Here is a 20,380-nt window from a genome sequence, read left to right as displayed (position 1 = left end):
GGTGTTATAAAGAAGCCTTAAAGACCTCAAAAGGGCAAGTTCCATAATTTGTATTGGCATTGTGGTGTTTCGCCCTGTTTCACCTGATTCACCTTTTCTAATTATTTGATTGGCGATAAGAGGGCTGGGATTGCGTAATATAAATAGCGATAAATGGATGACGTTGACCGTTAATGGGCCTGGTCTTTATAAAGCATTTTGAGGGTCCCGCTTTTCCTAAATGGGATGTGCCAAAATGGGAATGTGTTTGCTCGCTAATCTAATCAACCATTTAATATATGTTTGAATAGGTTTTTCTAAAACAAACAGCTGGAGAGGATTAGTCACGAAACTAAACCACTTTAAAACGTCAAGAACGAAGTATTCCAGTGGAAACATTTTTTGAATCACAAATTCTTATCTAGGCGGATTTTCCCAAATGCGTATTTGCTCATTTCAGAAGAGCTATTCACACATATAGTATATTTATTTGCATACTGTATCAGTGAAATGTTATCTTATTAAGCTCCCTATGTTTAGCAAACTTTCAAGCGAATCCCTTTCAAAGAAACTCCTATATCTAAATTAAATCAAACCCAATACTCATTCCTTCGCACTAGAAATTCGCAAACAAGCAAGAACATACATCCATCTTAAAGCTAAATCCGGATTTCTGCTCAGACAACCGCATCCAGGCGTTACCTCCCTTCGATACCAGGACATTCGGCTGTCTCGGATTGGTAACATTTCCGACACCACGTGCTGCCAGTGAAGGTCAACCGCTGCGTCTCTGCCGGTGTGGAAGTACGAGTGGTTGGGATGGGGGAGGTTCCCACCCCAAAGAACCTTTCAGGCGCAACATGTCGCTTTGTTTCCACTTTGCTTCTATTTTTTTGTTTGCCGCAAATGTATGTGCTTTTTCTTTTTTCTAGCTGTGGCAACATTCGCCTTGCTCTTCTTTTTCTACCACACGGCAAATAATAATAGTCGTATTAATACTTATAGTAAATCCTTATTAAATTCCCTAAGGGTAGTTTAATAATATCCTATTGAAGAGTAGTTAACAGGGCATTATATAATCGATATATATATAATATATAATCAATATAATATATAATATTTACTAATCTAAATTGTTCTTTATTGTTACAAAATATTACAGAAATAAATAGTGCTTTAAAGTATGCTAGGAAATATTTTAAATCAAAAAATCTGAATATATCAAGCGATTTTAGAAGATTTGAAAAACATCCTTAAGATATTGCTTCAAAAAAGTAAGATTTTGCTATCAGAAATCTAAAAGATTATCATCGGGTATGGAACATCTGTTCCTTTTTTGTCGCAGTACTGCAGCTGAGTTTGTGACTCCCAACTCGGTTTTACCCCTCAGCCCCCTTGACCTTAACCCCCCCCCCCTCATTTTCCCGACGCCCGCGGTTTGCCCCAACTTTGTTGTTTTCGTTGTGCGTGGTCGCTGCTGCTGGCATTACATTGTTTGCCTTTGTTTAGCGGTATAGACCACCACTCGGCCACCTCTTTTCCGCCCGTCTTTGTCTGCGACTCTTTCTCTTTTCCGACGAATGCAGCTGCAGATGAAACTTTTGACCAAATTACGCTCCGGGGAATAGGACACTACGAGTTAAACAAAAATCCCAAACAAACCGGTCGCCCTTGACTGGGATATTGATAATAAATAATCCATTCTATTGCGATAAACAATAAATTCAATAAATATTTATTCTGTAAGCCTATAGCATTACACTCAAATGTCTGCAATAATAATACAATCGGGACTCTAAAATAATAATAATAAATAATACAAAAATATTTATAAGGCTTTTTATGGAAGTTTTTATAAAAATATAAAAATACCCAATGATAACAGCACTTGAAAATATTTTTTAAAACTAAAAGAAAGTAATGTCTAAGCTCGTTGGAGAGGGTATAAAATATCCGTCATGTTTAAAAAACAAAAACTCCACTCCGCAATTTTGACTATCTGTGTACAGCTTTTGGCCAGAAGTTAGTTGGCAACAGTGTTGCGCCGGTTACGTCGGCCGTGTTGTTGTTGACATTGTAACTATTACAGTTACCGGTGGAGCAGAGTGGAATCCACGTTGGAAAAACGCGAGGGAAGCTGTTACATGGGAAATATTTGTACGACAGGAAATGCGCAAATATTGCAGCAAGGGGCGCATGGAGATGGATTCGCTGATGGGTGTTTTCGTTGTAAAGAATTCGCCAAAGTTTTGTCTTCGTGGGTTGATGGGGAGTTGCAATTGCGGGGGATAGTTGGAAAATTGTTTTGCCGACACGTGTTTCTGTGAGGGAAATGGCTTTAGTTTTAGTTTCAAGTTTTGCCTCTGTTCGGGTTCTTCTATTTCTCTTTTGCAGGTGCGTCAAGGTAGGGTAGCTAACTGGGTTAAAAGTTGGCTCACTTGGCTAAGCGGGTCCAATAGATGCGCCCATTTTATTTTTAATGGCATATGGCCATCAAAAGGCTACTACCAACCCTTGACCACTAATTAGTATGGAATTTTTAGCGGCTATTGGGGGAATTGGGTTTATTTATTGGCCGGCGGGTTCATTAAAATGGCAAAAAAAAAAGTAAATAAAACCGGGTGGAAAATAGAACGAAAAGTTATCCAGTAGCTTTAGCATTTTGGCACTGTTTTTTCTCTCCGCGTTTTTATTTGTTTTGGCTTGCGTTTTGGTTTTTCTGCGGTGGCACACAAATTTTGCTTTAATTGAATTTTCTCGCCGTCTTTATTGAAATTACATTTTTAATGGCATTAATATTTCAAACGATTTTTTTTGAATATTTGTTTTTATCGTCCTGTCAAGTGTCGCTCAGCGAATTGTTAATGGAACATAAATATTTGATTGGTTTGCCTCGAAAAGAGATTTGCTAGAAATAATTGAAAAAAAAAGCACAGATATTTTACGCCTTCTTTAAAACATTGCTCCAACGATTTATGCAATTGTTGGTTTTAATTTACGGCATATTTAACTGCATTCGGTTAACCATTTCCCAAAGTAATTCAAATAAAATGCAATTGATCAGCATTAATAAATATGTGTACTTTTTGTGTATTTCACGCAAGCATTTATGATTTATAGCGAGCAATAACATTCGGGGGAAATTAAATTATCAGCATGGTCAGCTTTTATATCAGCTTATAGCTTATCAAAAGAGTTCGAAAGAAAGAAAACAATAATCAAAAATATATAGCTGTTGATGGGTAATGACTAGATAATACCCTAAAAGTTTTAAATGCTTTATTTAGTATTAAAAAATTATTGGCATACACTATATAATATATATAACATACAAAATGTATGATCAAACGAAATCAAACTTTGTTGTACACTTATTCAGTTCAGTTCATCACAATTTATTTACGAAATCTCTTGATTTAATCAGCTATCAGCATATGGTTTTTCTCTGCTGGATTATAGGGTATCACAAAAATTGACCAAAAACCACATTTTAGGTGACTAATTGGCCACGAAAGTGGGAAAAACCGGCACATGAATTTCATACAATTTTATGGCCAATTAGTGGTATCTCATAAACTGTTTCTCCTGGCCGAAAAGTCGACTGAAATGCGGCCTAGGACAGCCTATAGATAGCGATCTCTATCACAAAAACCACAGAAAAATATTTGGCTAAAATTCAGCGAGAGAAGTGCAAACTAGATTTCAAAGAGCATACCAAAGAAATTCTTTGAAATGCGTTTCGATTTCAAATTGAAACCAATTACGGCCGGAGAAAAGTTGAAAAATAGAAAAATAATTCTCAAAGCAAGTTGTGAGCTGAGCGAAATTGCTTTTTGTTAAATGACCAACAATTTTTTTTCTCCATCTCGTCAAAGAATTTGCTTCCTCCTTTGCAGTCGAGATTTCCAGTTCTCCCCTCGCCCCTCGTTTATTACCATTAACAGCTTGTCAAAGCCATGGCCAAAGTCGTGAGTTATTAAAAAATCAGTGAATGGTCTTAAGCACCTGGTACGAAGGTAGCTGGCAATGGGATAAGGGAGGCAAAAACTTTTGCCACGATTGCTGCAGAAAGAAAACTGAATGAGTTCCAATCTGATTTAAACGGATATTATAACTATAATACATTATATAAGCTATAATACTAGTAGCTATTTTAATTGGTAATATATATCTTTAAATAATAATGTGTTTATTTGAATATATAATCTTATATTCAAACTAAAAGTATTTTATTGTAAAAAATTGTAAAAATTGTGTAATATGCTAGTCATTTCTTTGAGTGCATGCCAAAAAGTTTCAAAGCCTGTCTTTTGGCCCGGCTTTTCGGCCCTCTCTCTTCTTGACTCAATCGGTCTTCTTCTTTGCTGGCTGTTTTTTATGGCTTTTATGTCTTTCAGTGCGGTACTTCTTCTTGACATTTTTAACTAGCCCACTTCTGCAGTCGCAGTCTCGTCGAGAAATGTAATTGCAACTCAAGTGCTTAACGACACCCCCATATGAAGAGAAATAAATGCATACACATGTTCTCATATCTGCACACTTACAGTCCGTTGCAGTATTGATATTATTAATCATACCAAAGTTGCAATTTTATCGAGGTGCTTATGCTTACTACTACAAATTTATACATTTTAATTTATAATTTTAGTAAATATTTAAGCAAAATAACCTAATATTAGGATTAAACACATTTTCAAAGCATAGACAGATGTTGAACTTTTAAGTTGTTCAAAAATACCGGTTTCACTAATCACAAAAAGGTAAAATATTCAACTAACTAACTAACTTAACTTTCAGAGAAACCAAAAGTGATGTTTGAAATGCAAGATCATCCATTCAGCACCTTTGAAACCCACTGTAGAGTATGGATTTATGTACATATTTATATCTGTGTAGAATGTCTTGTGGCTGACTGACAGTCACGGGTCTATTTCAGTTAATTATCGCAAGCCACGGGCAGGTTAACTGATGAGGAGGGGGGGGGGGGGGGGTGAGACAAAGGGGATGGGGTGGGGTCCAAGTATAACCACCCCGCACCTTCCCATCGACGCCACCCTTTATTGACTGACATTTCGCCTCGAATGATCTAATCAAAAACAAGTTGAATTTGAATTGTTGTTGGCGGTAATGTTATTGTTTTTGTTGGCTTGTCACTGGAACAGAACCGCTTTATAAGGCCCAAAGGTAGGTCGAGGGAAGGGGGAGACGTGGGGGGGTGTGGTACTTTCGGGGCACAGTGTTATGACACTCGCCTATATTTAGACTAATGTACAGCCAAATCGGATCGTGTGCGCTTCTAGATATTGCATTTTCCCTCTATCTGCCAGTCGCCCATGGACAATAAATTTTTATAATATTTTTATTTCGGTTGACATCGAATTGCTCGGCTATATTTAGTACTTAAGAGCTGTTGCTGAATTACTAAGGTATACAGAATTAATTAACTATAAATACTTATTAGACATGTGCACATGTGTTCATGTTTATATGGAATAGTTTTCTATTTAACTAATTTTATCACATATGTACCATAAGCAAATAAGACATAATTGTAGCTTGTTGCTATATAAAAACGTATATCTCTAAGCTATTAAAATAATTTATACAATTTTTATTCTAATTGCTAGCTGCTCACACTTTTGTATATTTCTTTCCCATTAAATTCCAAAGCTTGATAATAATGTTATCACGCATTTTTTTAAATATTTCCTTATTGTTTTGCGATTTTTCAACTTTATTAATTGACCAATAAAAAAATGTAGCGATAACTTGACACTCGGTTATCAATATCAGTTAGCTCAGGCGACAAGAAAAACCCCATGACCAAAAACCATATGTATATATTAATATAAATGTGTATGATTGCAGCTAAAATATTTTCAATTTGGCTGTTGTTTGCTCTTTTTGCTAGATGGCTCTAATCATATCTGGAACATATGACCGAAGTTGAATGACAAGCCTTTGTTTTAGCATGCCAGAACAGCAATGAAAACTGAAAAAAAAAACTGAAAAAACAGTTAAATAATCACAACAACAATGGCAAAAAAAATTCTGTTCATTTTGTTTATCTTCCGACTGCGTTGACAGTATTTGTTTCTCTATCGCAAATCAGCTGAAAAAAGAGCCACACATAAAAACGTATCACAAAGTCGGTTGGCAATTAGAAAAAGCGTGAAATATTCACGAGACAGACTGGGAATTGCGGTTAGCAATAGAGAGGTAAAAATCGCGTGCGGGGTCATCAACTGGCTGAGACCCCAAGGGCAATATGCCCCCCTTTAAAGAATAAACTTTATGCCGCAACAATGATGAATAACAACAAATGTAAGCCCCTAGACAAAAAAAAAAAAACAGGAAAAAGAAGCAGCAAAAATGCTAGAGCCACACAAAGTAGAAGAGATTGAACAAAGACCAGAAGTTTGATTAATGGATACATTGGGTGAAAAGGGGGGAGATCGCCTAACTTGGGCAAAGAAAAAAAATTATGAAAGAAATGAAAAAGTTTCCTCAAAACAAGGAAATTGCTCTGCAGAGGTATAAGGCCAGCTTCCAACAGGCTAATTGCCGGACTTGGATGATAAAATGGCTGACGAGAGAAGAGCTCAGGCAGATAAGAGGTGAAATTAAATTTCCAGGGGGCACAAGCAACAGGTAAAGGTCAGAGGTCGAATTCTTGAGTTGGAAAGAAATGTCTGCTCGAAATGTCCATTCCGATTTGGGTAAAATGCAATGCGCATTGTGGAATTTGCTGGCATTACGTTAATGGGAATTTCCATAAAGTGCAATTTGTTACTTATTGCACATATTTTCTACAATTAGACTAAAATGAAGTAAATATATAGAAGTACAAAAAGTTGACTAGCATATACAAATTCTATCCCAAAACTATCTATTGTTTCCAGATAAATGCATTAAGTGAACACACAAACTGTCAGAGAAACTATGAAATGGCCGGAAGTCCAAAAAAATGTCAAAATAATTCAAATTTCGCTAGCCCCAAAAGTCAAAAACTTCGCTTTGATCTCACTCTCTCTTTCCGTTTTTTTTTATCTCCCTTGCTGCCCGCATAACTTTTGCCATTCGCCCCCAGAAATGAGGGGTCAAAAATAGGGGAAAACACCATAAACAAAACAAAAAGCGTTATAAAATGAAAATACGAGTAGCTTTCGAGCTATTAGCTGGCAATTAAAACGGCAAATGAACTTTCAACTCGGCAGACAGCAGCAAATAGCCAAAAACTAAACCAAGCCAAAGAAAGTAAACAAACCGGCAATAAAGTCAAAGCCCCCAAACTTCTACTTCTGCTAGCAGTCGCAGCAACAAAAAATACTGATACAGCCGCAAATTAGTAAACAAAAGCACAATTGTTTGCCATGTTTAAGGGCGATGGGGGCGCGGCGCGGGGCGTGGCTGTGGGCGTGGGACTTTCGCAGTAACAAAAACCAAAACAACGTTGACACCCACACCCACCATCCGCCACCAAAAGTTGTGTGCCAATGTTGTTGTTCTTGCTGTTGTGCAATTTTCGGGCTTCGTAAACTCTGGGATAAACAAAAAAGAATTCACAGAAGCCCGGCTAACAATGCCAAACGAAACTGGTACAAAGTTTCCACTTCCATGTGATAATAATGAGCCAGAATGGCCAGCGGAACAAGCCGGGCCAAAGCAAGCCTATTTAACACTGTTGGCTGACTGGCTGGCTTGCTAATTTGCACTGAAACTCTAGCTGGTTGAACCAAGGGCCACAGATGGGTCAGCAAGTGGTAACAAGGTCAACGGCGATTTGCGAATTCGATAGCAATAATTTGAGGGCCAGAGATACGCTACGACTTGAGTCGAAACTTAAACAAAGTTTTACAACTCAAACGAGGGACTGTGTAACTAAACTTTCTGCAAAACTCAATACTCAGCTCTTCTTATTTAACTTCTAACTTGCAATTTAAGTGTAGTCCCTATTAAGATGTTTAGATACTTGCAACTTTCAATATATGTATGTATCTATAAATATACATCCTAATCGAGATTCTTTATGTCTATAAATTCAAATAGAGATATATTTCTTGGATGAACTTTGTTCATTAGTTACTTTGCGAACTTAAACATCCAATGCCTGCAGTTCTAGCTTTATGTCTTTATATATAATAAACACTCCATATTTTATGTGCTTGATCATTCCCATTTTGAATTACTTTTTAGGTAGGTATGAAAAACATTCTATCACCTCGCAGGTTACTAGTTTTCTTTGCATTCCGAAAAGAACATTCATCGGCACTCGTGTCGTTCTCAATCCAAGACGCCTATATTCAGAACCTTATCTAATCATATTGTTCGGTGGAGGGTTCCGAGAATTGTCCACCTCTGGGTTGCCTTTTCTTTAGCATTTCTCGACGGGTCCATTCCCGGTGCCCTCCGCTTCCCTCGAGTACGAGCAATCATCTCGACAGCAGACACAATGGGATAACAAAAGTTTCGCCTCGTCTCTGTCCAGTTTGTTGCCTGCGTTTCCCTCGCTCGTCTTTCTTGGCCCATTTTCCATGACTTTCGGACGGGTAATTCACGTGGCACTAATTGAATTAGTTAACTGACTTTTCAGTCAGTCGAGTCTTTATCCCTGTACTTGAAAACGAAACCGTTAGGCATGATGAACTTGCAATAGAATGCAAAGTGCGCAATTAACGAGTGGCCGCTTTAATAAGTAAACCCTAACCAACTAACTGAAGGGCCTGTTGCGAAGTCTGTCATGTTCGAGGTTCTTGTTCTTGAACTTCTGTCTCAGCTCAACAGCTGCTGCCTTGCACACCGATGAACATATGTTAGCAAACAAGTGGAAAGGGGGAGGGGGTTGGGTTTCGAGACTTCCTTCCCCATTGTCAAATTTCAATTTAAGGCATCGAATTTCGAGCCCAATTTGAAGTACACGCAGACAAATTTCGAGTAGTTGGTATTTAAATCTTTAGTTCGACCGTCATATATATCCCTTGTATTTCATGTTTGTAAAAAAAAAACTTAAAAATGCACTGCGCAAGTTAGAAACATTAAGGAAGGAATTAATCATTAACAAATGACTATATAAATATAAATATAAAGTGCCTTCTATGACGACGTTTTATATTAAGTTAATTCTGTATCGACATTGTTAACAAGTGTAAGGGATACTCAGTTAAAGGATCTCCACATTAAGGAATTTAAACGCTGAATAAGAAATAAGTAGAATAAATATAAGGACTTAATAAAATGGCACAGCAACAGAAGCTAATCAAGCTGAAATAAATATGGTCTTAGCCCATTAAATCTAGTTTGTATAATTTAAATATAATCCAGTTGAAGCATCGTCACTTTTATCTCTCCTTTGATTTGAAGTGATATTGTTTAATTCATTCACCACTTTTATGGACAACTTTTTCGAGAAATATACTTAATCTCTGACCCCGAATGAGATGATTAAACCTGGAAAATAGTACCGAAAGATTAGGAACGGGAGTGTGGGACTGAATCCTTGACGATTAAAGCGCTTGAAATGCCCACACACCATAAATTAAAGCCAACAAAAGCTGGCGCTGATTAGTTGGCCATCGATGTCAGCCAGGTAAATAACAAAGTTTAACAAATTACGTCAGGCTCGAGTCGAAACGGCCAATAAAAAATTTGCAAATCAATGCAAATGACGGGGCCAGCAACGATCGTTTGTGCGAGGGGCGATTGGGAACCGAGGGGGGGGGGGGGATGGGGTGCTTTGATAGGTGGCGGCACACAAAACCGAAAACAGAATTAATTAAGCAAAGTGTGATGGGAGCGGTGAGGCGGAGGAGGAAAAGGGGGAGGGCCCGAGATTAGCTAAAGATGTCAGTGTGTCACAAGGATGCCGATAAACGAGTTTTTCCCTCTTTCGATTTTGAATATTAGACAAATTGAATTAGTTTTTTTTTTTTTTTTTGCAACCGAAACAGGAAAAACGGGAAAGCTCAGCTAAATGCTGATAAAGAAGTTGAGATGCTCTGCAAAAGTCTGTAATACCCTGTAATATAATAATTAAAATGTTTATAAGGAATTTACTATATCTTAATAAAATTTATAAATAACTTAAATATTTTTCACAACAGGTGCATTTTGTTGCTCTGTATAATATAATATAGTCCGCACTGTTTACGATTTCCGAAAAACCTGCTCAAGTAAATTTTTGTTAATTAGCCCACTTTATAAGTGCCTCGGAAATCGGTTGGTCTTAATTTTATTGATAAAATATGGATTTGTTTTAGACCTGTTCCCCACCACACACTTTCTTTCTATTCATAAATCTTTCAATTCGTCTGTCTAATGAAAGTGCACTCGCAGCAGCATGCAACATGCAACACGGACGGCGGCGGCAACAGTTGCTGCAACAAGTTGCACTTGCATGTGCCACTGTGCAGTGAGGCGTGCAGGTGGGAGCGAGAGGCAGCACGGTGCGAGCGGGATGGCGAGTCAGAATTTTAGTTTAATGATTTGTAACCGGTTTTCGAGGTGGCAACTCCCGTGAGACGGCGGCTGCTGCATTTGCTGCTGCAGGGTTACCTCCGCCGCGCCCCTTCCCCAGCCACCGTGACCACTCCACTGTTTAATTACACTTCTTCCAACAACGAACAACTAAAAAATAATAACAATAGCGGAAGTTATACAAAAGCCGCAGCAGAACCGGCCATTTAATACGGCAAGAAGAATACAAAAAAAAAAAAAAAACGAACAAGGGTTGCGATAAGGCACAAAACTCGTCGACAAAGGGCGAAAAAGAGTGGAACTGCGGGCGCAAAACATGTGACGAAAGCAGTCGCCGGATTCGAGTTAAACAACATTTAACTGTTGTTTACACTCTTGATTGCCCTATCCCGTTCTAACTAGTGCAGAAAGCACTCATACACCAGTGTTACTTGCAGTTTGCAACACTGTACGGTTTATGATCTATCCAGAAAGTTTGAGATCATTAAATATCTTACTTGCAAATAATATTTCCAGTCAGTCCCAATTATAAAATTCCCAATATTAAATAGAAAATACTCCATTTAGACTCTTAGAATCGTGTATATTTTCAATTTGGCACTCTTTAAACCAATTAACAATTACAAGTGTGTAAAATTTAACTGAGAAGAGGTTTTACGGCATCGATCAGCTAAATTCAAGCAAAAATAGCACCATTATAATCGAAAAAAAAAATCAATTAAACAATTTTTTACTTTTTCAAGTTTCTACTTGAAATATTGGTAATGTTTTTGTGACCACTAAAACGAATCGCATGCATACAAGTTAACGAAACGTGTCGTTGCAAACGATACCCAAATAATTTGTCGCCTGCCTTAAAATGCGAAGTCGGCATGAAAATTAAACAGGCTTACCTCGAGTCCGGGTGCGAAAAAAAGGCCTTTAGAGCCATTCAAGTCCAATTGCAAGGCGAGACTTTCCGTTTTTGTTAGTTGGCTTTATTTTTCGATTGCAAAGTTGCTTTCAATCGAGTTGAAACGAATCGGAATCGAGTCGAATTGAAGCGCACAAAAGGCACCGACTGCAAATTGTAAAAAATTGTATTTATTATAGAAATTGACTTGGCGCACACTTTCACGGCACAATTAATTGGCTAGATTTTTCCGCATTTCCCCATCTTGGCCACTCCATCCTCCCCGCTCGGCAAACAGCTGGCCAACTTGTTTGCACACATTTCGCACAGTGGAGTAGAAACTTTCGCTCAAAACGGATGCAGCCAGAAAAAAAGGAGAAGATAGGAGGTGGGTGGGGGAGTTAGGAACTGGTTTCTTGTAACAGGAATTCTTTTTGCAATTTTTCCTTTTTCTTTTTTTGATTTGCTACTTTTTGCCTTTTTAATTTTCCATCAATTTGCACATTTCCGCGCGGCTGCGTTTGCGAATTTAATTTTATTTTATTTCATTTCGTTTATTTTTACAGAGTTTCCTCTGGCGCCCGACTTATTTACGAGTTGTTCTAATTTATTTTGTTGGCCCACAAACAAATATTTTTTTTTTATTATTTATCCCGCTCCGCACTTTCTTTCGGCATTTTTATGGCCCAAAAAGCGATCTGCTTTTTCCTCCTCTCTTTCGCTATTTATAACAGAACTCACGCACGCACACACAAACACCACAGGTGAAAATTAGTGCAGAAATCTCCGCTGATCGTACGTACGAAACATTTCGGTTAAATTGATTTCTTTGTTTGGCGAGCTACCATAATTTGTCGTGACCCAAGCAACGCGAAAAAAGGACCGCAGCTTGGAAAAGTAGCATAAATGTGACAGTATAACAGCCACTCGATTCGATCCCCAAAACAAACAATTACATTTCTGCTGATCGCTTCTCAAATGCCGACAGTTCTTCTCGCGTGCGCACTCAGACACTCAAAAATATTTCCGAGAGCAAGCCACATGCGTTACCGTTGATGTTTGGCGATATACTAAATTTTTTAAACGGTACGCCAACGTCAGCTGTTGAGGTTGCGATAGTTTTGCACAGAAATGAGATAGATATGTCTCGAATATCGAATAGATATCGATTAAAATGTAGATTTGAAAATTCGATATTCTTCAGACAGACTTGTTTAAAAATAATAAAAATAAGTAATTGCTTACAAGGACAGATTTTTTCTAGCATAGTGCCGAAATAGAAAGTAGCTATTATTTTTTTATTTAATATTAAATTGTACGAAGGTGATCTAAGATAGTCTAAAAAGATAGTTCGCACAAGGAAGATTTGGGCTTCTAGAATCTATCTATATAGCAGGACTTTTATGAAAAAACATACAGCAGAGTTAGTACCCGTCTTTGTCCTGACAGATCACCACAATCCACCTCCCCTTCCGCAACCGAAAACATTATTTTTAAAGAACAAATTTGATTAAAACGAGATTTCATTGAGCAAACTCGACAACGGAGCCCAACCCGCTTCCAAATAGATTACTGATAAGTAATGCTGATAAATTTAACTATTAATTAACTTTAATAAAAAATTTTCATAGAATTGACCCAGCACTGAAGCTCTAAAACATCGAACTGCCCGCAACGGACTAGCATTGCCCAGAATATGTATTGCATTGAACTTATATGCAACAGCATCTCCAGTTGTATTCAAATCAATTTTGAATTGACCAGGAGAACAGGAACATTCACTAAAGCGACATCCACAGATTCTCCTGCAGCGCAGTTCGATATGAACTTAGAAGTCGCCCTGGGTTTCGCCAAGTTTATAACACCACGGTCATACATATGTACATAAGTCTTCTTCTAACAGTTTTGGGTGCACTTACCCCGATCATCGATTTCTTTTGAAATAATTCAAACGTCCAAGTTGATATGGATGTGAACCATCTCTGACGTTCTCAAGAGTTCCTATCATCATAGTTCGAAAAGATTGGAAAATTCTTGAAATCTCCTAAAGTATCTTCTTTAAGTTATTACCCTTCATGGTGAATTCTTCCCTTACCTCACCCGAATGTTTCAATCTTACACAGGACAACGCAAACAGAATGTGGAGTCAAAATTGAGCTAACCAACTTCCATGTCCATGACCACTTACAATAGTTCTCCAATGTGCCTCCAATGTGAATTCTGATTTAATGGTAATTTCGTTTTTAAGGCAGCTAGAAAATAACACAACTTCGGAACTTTTGATTACATTAAATATGGCATCGAATGGACTTTTATTAAGTACCCTAAACTAGACAAAGGCATTGAGTTAAGTTTATAAATGACATAAACGCACGACTTAATTCACTATTTGGCAGATTTCTATAAGAACATACAATTACGCATACAAAATATATATAAACGGTGGGTGATCATTGCAGTTGAAAAACAAGTCCTCCTTTCTTTTGGCTGTGAAAAGGAGTTATTGCATAGATTGCCTATAAAATAACATATGTAGTTGCTACCATCTAGAACTGCGAAGGGTAGAGGTCAAGATCGGGTGGAGGGGGTGGAGCAGCAGGCCATGGACACATCCAGCGGGAGATCCTGCGAGAAGGCAAAGGTCGTGCTAGAAGTCTCGTTGAAGCCACTGTCCGCCCGATATAGCGGAATTCTGGCTCCTTGCTGTGGCATCGCAACCGATGGTGGCTCTGCTGGCTGGATGGAGCCCGCACCACCTTGTGTCTGATCCGCCTCCTCCTCCAAATTGGCACTAAAGGACTGCGAGAGATTCTTGCGTTGTGCGGAGCGATGTCTTTTATGTCCGCGCGGAGTATCTGAGTTGGAAGAGCTGCAGTTGAAGCTCACGGTCGATAGTTGCATGGCGTCCGCCTCCTCGTCATCTTCGGATTCAGCCTCCTCTTCCTCCCCCTCAGTTTCCTCGAAAAGCGGCTGATCCCCTGTCTCGATCACAACCTGTCGCGTGCTATTCACACGCAGCCGACGAACTCTCTGATTAATGCTGCAATCGGAATGCTCCAGTCCGCCGCCCATGGGCGAGGAACTCCTGTCTGGCGTGAACTTCAATGCCGTGCGCTCTGACAACGTGTCGTGCTGCTCCGTAACGCTGATCTCTACCTTGGAGTGCACCAATCTCCGACTGAGATGCTCCGACGGGGCAATGGGCGACGGCAGCTCCAGCTCGTGCATTAGAAGTTTCCTCTTTCCCGAGCAAGTACCATTATCGGGCGTGCCAGGCGGCAGTCCGCATAGGTTTCTAATGGGTGAAAGGCAGCCGAAGCTACTTTCCCCGGATGCGGAATCCGACAGTCTGCCAGCGAACATTGTTTGCTTGCCCTGCGGACTGGAGCCCACCATGGACCTCGATGGCTCTGCCGTGTCCTGTTCGCCCAAAACAATGACATTGTGCAGATCGAAGAGTTTCCGGCGCATGGAACTATTAAAGATGTCGGGACCACCACTTGACTTGCTCCTGCCAGACAAGCGGCCAGCCAAATGTGGCTGGAAGTACGGACGCAGGGCATCCTCTAGGGCTTTTGGCAATATCGGCGGCAAAGTAAGTTCCGTTTGCACCTCGCAATCCCGCATCCTTCGCGACTTATTCGATATGGGAGTGTTGTCCTCGCTGCAATTGAGTATTATGCGCTGTTTTCGCAATGGGCAATCCACCGGACTGGGCACAATGAGTGACTCCTTGAAAAAGGCACTGATGGCCAACTGGGCCTTGGATTCCTGCTCGGGATCGGGGGAATCGTGGAACTGGGTTTCATGGGGCTCCACGTCGGCGGGTTTTAGTTGGGAGACCTCGTCAATGTTCCACTCGAACTGGGTGGACGAGAGTTGGGGTGTCCGCGAGCGGAAAAGTGAGGGGCTGCCAGGAAAAGAGAGGGTCGCGTTAAGAGGATTTTTCGAGCAGACGAAAAACTCACCTGGCGATCAGTGGCAGGTGTAAACGATCGGCCATCGCTCCTTCGAAGGGATTCCGCACCTTGTGCAGCCTTTTCGGGGGCGGGGTGCACACATTTCCCGACATCTGGGGGCTGTATTTTCCATTTTCTTTGCCGCCATTCGTTGGCGTTGCCGACGCCGCCGACGAGTTGCTGCTGTTCGAGTGGCTGTTACGGCGCGCCCGGCACTTCAATCCGTTCACATTTGTAATGTATCGATTCTTGAGGGCTTGCGGCGTTCGCACCTCGTCGTTGTACATCTTTTTCAGTCACTAAGTCGCCTAATTTCGACTTAAAATAAAACAAGCGCGCCTGCTGCGACTCGCAGGCAGATGTCGGTATTTTCAAATGCAGCAGTGTTGTATAGCGATGCAGCGGAGTTATCGAATCGTTGGCAATTCGAAAAGCAGAATGCGAAAGTGAGGGATGTTCAAGGAAAAAAAGGTGCTAACGACTGATTTGTCACTTAATATTTATTTATTCGCATATCTAAAAGTGCCTGCAAATTATTTCGACTCCCGTCTAACTTTTAGTATTTTTATTTTGCGCGCCACCCGCTGCTTGCTGTCGATAACACATCAGCTGGGCGACTTTAACCGTTTTATAATAAAATGGGACCAGTCTAAAAATAAAGAATGGTTACTGGTATACAAAATTGTATCCCATTATAAACTTGAGGAATAAGTAGCTCGTAATTATCCGAATATGGATGCATTTCAATATTTGGGCTGCTAGAACCTTTTATTGTTCCTATAACCCGAATAGAGATTCCATTTCAATATAACTTTATCTTGAATGGTTTAGTTTACTTTCTATTTAAACTAATATTCCGTTTTAAATGTTTCAATACTCTTATATTAGAAAAATACCAATGCCAACATCTGAGTACGATTTCGCAACTGGTCACACTGACAGCTGTCTTCTACCAACACATATGCGCGCGTGTGTATGTGTTTGCGTGCAGTGCGAAATAGAAACAAGAAAAGCAAGCGAAAAATCACAGAAATTCACAAAAAAAAAGCCCAACTACTTCCAAAATTGGGCCGCCCGGCGAAGAACCGCAAAAGTGGCCAAAATTCGGCGAAAACAGCGCAAGTGTGACAAAGCATTCGTGCCGCTGCAGTCGTCGGCGAAACGGGCGAAAACAAAAGAGAATAGTGTTGATAGTAATACGAGCGTATTTAGCAGTAGCAGCAGCAGCAGCAGTGGCCGAAGCTTCGGCAGGGGAACGGAACGGTGGGCGGTGGGTGCAGAAGCGGGCCGGGGAACGGCCGAGAACGAAACACTAGCAGTAGCAGCAGCAGCAGCGACAACAACAAATGCCGGTCGCTTTATCACCGCCGATCTAATCAAAACAGTTAACAGCGACAAGCAGCGAGACAGAGTAGCAAAGGGCCACAGGGACGCGAAAAACCCCCTAGATGCCACCAAACATTTGCGCCTATCGGACTGCTTGCGTACCGTGCAAAAACTTGCTATTGAACTTGAGAGCGCCGACGCCGGCAGCGACGCCAGCGCCCAAGCCAACGCTAGCGCCGACGCCAGCAGCGCCGTCATGTCCGAGACGGGTTGTCGGCACTATCAAAGCTATGTGAAGGAGCACAGCTACGATACATTCCGGGTCATCGACGCCTACTTCGCTGCTTGCGTCAACAGAGATGCGCGCGAGCGAAAGGTGAGTTCAGTAGCGTGGAAGAGAGTGGGAGCTAGAATGAGTGCGCTACTGGCGTGGTGAGGTGAGAATGTGCGAGTGTGCGAAGGGGAGAACGCAATTACAATCAGAGGTGCGCCGTGAGTCACGTGAAAGGTCACTGACACCCCGGCTGTGGGATGACAGTGGCAGACAACGCACCGTTCTCACCACAAAGCAGTGCGGACTTTTTTGAATGGGTAAAGCATGCAACAGCTGTTTTAACAGCTGACAAATTGGCACTGTGAAAAATACTTTTGCATCGAAAAAGTTTTGTTTTCATTACGGTGAAATTACATATCAAGAAAAATATATTCAAAATATTTAATATTGTTACATGGCTTTTGTATTTTTAGCTTCATATTGATTATATATTATATTGCTTACGAGATTTAGAGTTTTCAAATTTTTGTTACACTTTTATGCATTTAGTATGGGACGTATTTTTTGTAAAGTTAATGGGATTAGAAAAAAAACGAATATAATTTTTTATCAGCTGCCATTTTAAAATCTACCTCCGCCAGGCTATTCACTGCAACTGCTTCGAGTGCGGCAGCTACGGCATCCAGTTGTACGCTTGCCTGCACTGCATCTACTTCGGATGTCGGGGGGCCCACATCACGAGTCACCTGCGATCCAAGAAGCACAATGTGGCCCTGGAGCTGTCCCACGGAACGCTCTACTGCTACGCCTGCAGAGATTTCATCTACGACGCGCGGAGTCGCGAGTATGCGCTGATCAACCGCAAGCTGGAGGCGAAGGATCTGCAGAAGAGCATCGGCTGGGTGCCGTGGGTTCCCACAACCAAGGAGACCAATCTGCTGCTGGCCAATGCGAGGCGTCGGCTGGTGAGGCCCAATCAAACGATCGGACTGAGGGGTCTGCTTAATCTGGGCGCCACTTGCTTCATGAACTGCATCGTCCAGGTGGGCAAATCCAATTAAACTGGCGAGTCTCCTCTCACTGACTTACTCCTGTCTCCTCTAGGCTCTGGTTCACACGCCCCTGCTCAGCGATTACTTTATGTCAGATCGTCACGACTGCGGCAGCAAGTCATCGCACAAATGTCTCGTTTGTGAAGTGTCACGTCTCTTCCAGGTGAGTTCAATATGCTGTGGTGTTTATGAGGAGTCTTTTCTATTCGATATGCTATCCCCCTTTGTAGGAGTTCTATTCCGGCTCCCGTTCGCCGCTGTCGCTGCACCGGCTACTGCATTTAATCTGGAACCATGCGAAGCACTTGGCCGGCTACGAGCAGCAGGATGCGCACGAGTTCTTCATCGCCACTCTGGACGTGCTGCATCGGCACTGCGTGAAGGCAAAGGCGGAGCACGAAAGCAAGAGCAACAGCTCTGGCTCGGGAAGTGGAACCAATTCCAGCAACTCGAGCAGCTCGCATTGCTACGGCCAGTGTAATTGCATCATTGACCAGATCTTCACGGGCATGCTGCAGAGCGATGTGGTGTGCCAGGCCTGCAACGGAGTGTCCACCACGTACGATCCGTTTTGGGACATTTCGCTGGACCTGGGCGAAACAACAACGCATGGTGGTGTTACTCCAAAAACGCTGATAGACTGCCTGGAGCGGTACACTCGGGCCGAGCATCTCGGATCGGCGGCCAAAATCAAGTGCTCTACCTGCAAATCCTACCAGGAGTCCACCAAACAGTTCAGCCTGCGCACTCTGCCCAGCGTGGTGTCGTTCCATTTGAAACGCTTCGAGCACTCAGCTCTGATCGATCGCAAGATCTCCTCGTTCATTCAATTCCCCGTGGAGTTCGACATGACGCCCTTTATGTCGGAGAAGAAGAACGCCTACGGCGACTTCCGGTTCTCTCTGTACGCCGTGGTCAATCATGTGGGCACCATCGACACCGGCCACTATACGGCGTATGTGCGGCACCAGAAGGACACGTGGGTCAAGTGCGATGATCATGTGATAACGATGGCATCGCTCAAGCAGGTGCTGGACAGCGAGGGGTAAGAATGACCAATATATTACAACTTTATCACCGCAAAAGCAGCATTCAATGTTAACTTACTTAAGTTGATTTCACGTCTTATCTTAAATTCATATACAACGTTATTTAGCTTTTTATTCGGATTATCAAATCATTATTAACTAACTACTTATTTTCACTTCTTTCAGTTATTTATTGTTCTACCATAAAAATGTGCTGGAATACGAGTAAGAAAATCCGCTGAGATCGATTAAAGCAGCGACTGCATCCCTCAAAAAACAAAAGCAGAAAACAGAAGTCAATGCATTACGAATTACGAATAAACACAAAATACAGACAAGGACGCGGCAGCGCTTACATATTAAGTAATATTAACACAAACACGAAAGCAATCCTACAATTTGAGGAGTGTTCATTTGATTCGATTGGGGTTATTCAAGCTCACAAACTCAAAACATTGGAACGAACAATGGAGAACAAAAAAAAAGGAAATTAATGAAAATGTAATCAATCTGAACACTCGATTTGTGGAGATACCCGTTTTGCTCTAAGTATTTCAAATCCATAATACTAAAAACAAAATCAAAAACAACAAGCAGATGACTTATACATTTATATTTAAAAATCAAACAAGGGATATTCTACAAACGCCGTATTACAAATGGAAAGCGAATTTTTATCATTTTTCTTGAAATGCCTTTTATTGAAAAAAAAAATGTTAAAAACTCATTTTCAGACACATCCGTTATAACTGAACCAAAATCCAAATCATGCTTATGAATGTCATGGATTTTTTTTATTTCGTCTTCATTTAAATAAGGAGAGCAATAATTGTAAATTTAAATACTTACATTTTTGGGGGCTTAGGAAACTGGGATTAAGATACATTGCAATTATTTAAAAAACAAAAAAAAATTACAACCGACGTCAACTTGGGCTCGTCCGGGAATTGAACCCGGGACCTCTCGCACCCGAAGCGAGAATCATACCTCTAGACCAACGAGCCTGCGGTACTGGGAGCGATCAGAATGACGCTTTTTAATGTGCGAGCCCTCTCACTCCATCGCTCTGCCTTGTGCTATGAGCAGGCTAAAAAGAGACAACTATAGTGTGCGCTTGGTTCGAACGCTTGCTTACTTATTCGATGCACAAACCACATTGAATGTTATCTGGGAATATAATATGCTATTTATGAGCATACATTTTTTAATTCCGTGTAATGAGAACCTACTCTTGTTGGATAAAATCCAATTGTCTAATTAAACTTTTCACAGTCACAGCTATACATAATTGTTCCTCAATTTTCGTGAGGAATTTTATTTATTTTAAGGTATAAAATCCTTTTTCTGAGACTACCATCTTCTGAGCTTGAATTATTATTAATTTATTAAAGGAAATG

General features: G+C 40.8%; 3 protein-coding genes and 1 non-coding gene across 8 annotated transcripts in view; 1 reads left to right on the top strand and 3 right to left on the bottom strand.

Annotated features, from left to right (window-relative positions):
- Positions 1 to 12,418, bottom strand: part of MYPT-75D (Myosin phosphatase targeting subunit 75D) — a 41,219-nt gene extending 28,801 nt beyond the window's left edge. For 2 of the 3 annotated variants that reach the window (NM_001275090.1, NM_140792.2), the window contains exons 1-2: positions 12,301 to 12,418; positions 11,346 to 11,512 (exon numbers count right to left, since the gene is read on the bottom strand). The gene's annotated coding sequence lies outside the window, so the exon portion shown is untranslated. Of the gene's footprint in view, positions 1 to 11,345; positions 11,513 to 12,085 lie in introns of all 3 variants that reach the window. The other variant, NM_001275088.1, reaches the window with a different exon arrangement.
- Positions 12,419 to 13,625: 1,207 nt separating this feature from the next.
- bora (aurora borealis) lies at positions 13,626 to 15,685 on the bottom strand. The gene is made up of 2 exons (NM_140791.3): positions 15,313 to 15,685; positions 13,626 to 15,254 (listed from the first exon to the last, which is right to left on the bottom strand). The coding sequence occupies exons 1-2, from the start codon at positions 15,588 to 15,590 to the stop codon at positions 13,913 to 13,915; spliced, it is 1,620 nt and encodes a 539-aa protein (NP_649048.1). The 5' UTR covers positions 15,591 to 15,685; the 3' UTR covers positions 13,626 to 13,912.
- Positions 15,686 to 16,247: 562 nt separating this feature from the next.
- Positions 16,248 to 20,072, top strand: not (non-stop). Of its 3 annotated transcripts, none has more exons than NM_001414092.1 (5): positions 16,248 to 17,005; positions 17,545 to 17,946; positions 18,008 to 18,118; positions 18,186 to 19,000; positions 19,170 to 19,571. In NM_001414092.1, the coding sequence occupies exons 1-5, from the start codon at positions 16,265 to 16,267 to the stop codon at positions 19,210 to 19,212; spliced, it is 2,112 nt and encodes a 703-aa protein (NP_001401041.1). In that variant the 5' UTR covers positions 16,248 to 16,264; the 3' UTR covers positions 19,213 to 19,571. The 3 variants fall into 2 exon arrangements, with proteins under 3 accessions (NP_001287106.1, NP_001401041.1, NP_524140.2); NM_001300177.1 differs by having other exon boundaries at positions 19,170 to 20,072.
- Positions 19,916 to 19,987, bottom strand: tRNA:Pro-CGG-2-3 (transfer RNA:Proline-CGG 2-3). Its single transcript has one exon. It is a non-coding gene; the product is annotated as a tRNA-Pro (tRNA).
- Positions 20,073 to 20,380: the final 308 nt, after the last annotated feature.

The sequence above is a fragment of the Drosophila melanogaster genome, chromosome 3L, assembly GCF_000001215.4.
Source record: "Drosophila melanogaster chromosome 3L".
NCBI classification, from domain to species: Eukaryota; Metazoa; Arthropoda; class Insecta; order Diptera; family Drosophilidae; genus Drosophila; species Drosophila melanogaster.
The sequence above is the reverse complement of the archived record's forward strand: the minus strand, read 5'-3'. Positions and strand labels throughout refer to the sequence as shown.

Bases quoted from the DNA above. Each gene is read 5' to 3' on its own strand.
- bora (NM_140791.3), bottom strand. From the start codon at position 15,590: ATGTACAACGACGAGGTGCGAACGCCGCAAGCCCTCAAGAATCGATAC. The intron at 15,255-15,312 runs GTGAGTTTTTCG...TTTTCCTGGCAG, and splicing joins CACCTGCCACTGATCGCCAG to CCCCTCACTTTTCCGCTCGC.
- not (NM_001414092.1), top strand. From the start codon at position 16,265: ATGCGCGCGTGTGTATGTGTTTGCGTGCAGTGCGAAATAGAAACAAGA. The intron at 18,119-18,185 runs GTGAGTTCAATA...CCCCCTTTGTAG, and splicing joins AAGTGTCACGTCTCTTCCAG to GAGTTCTATTCCGGCTCCCG. The intron at 19,001-19,169 runs GTAAGAATGACC...CACTTCTTTCAG, and splicing joins CAGGTGCTGGACAGCGAGGG to TTATTTATTGTTCTACCATA.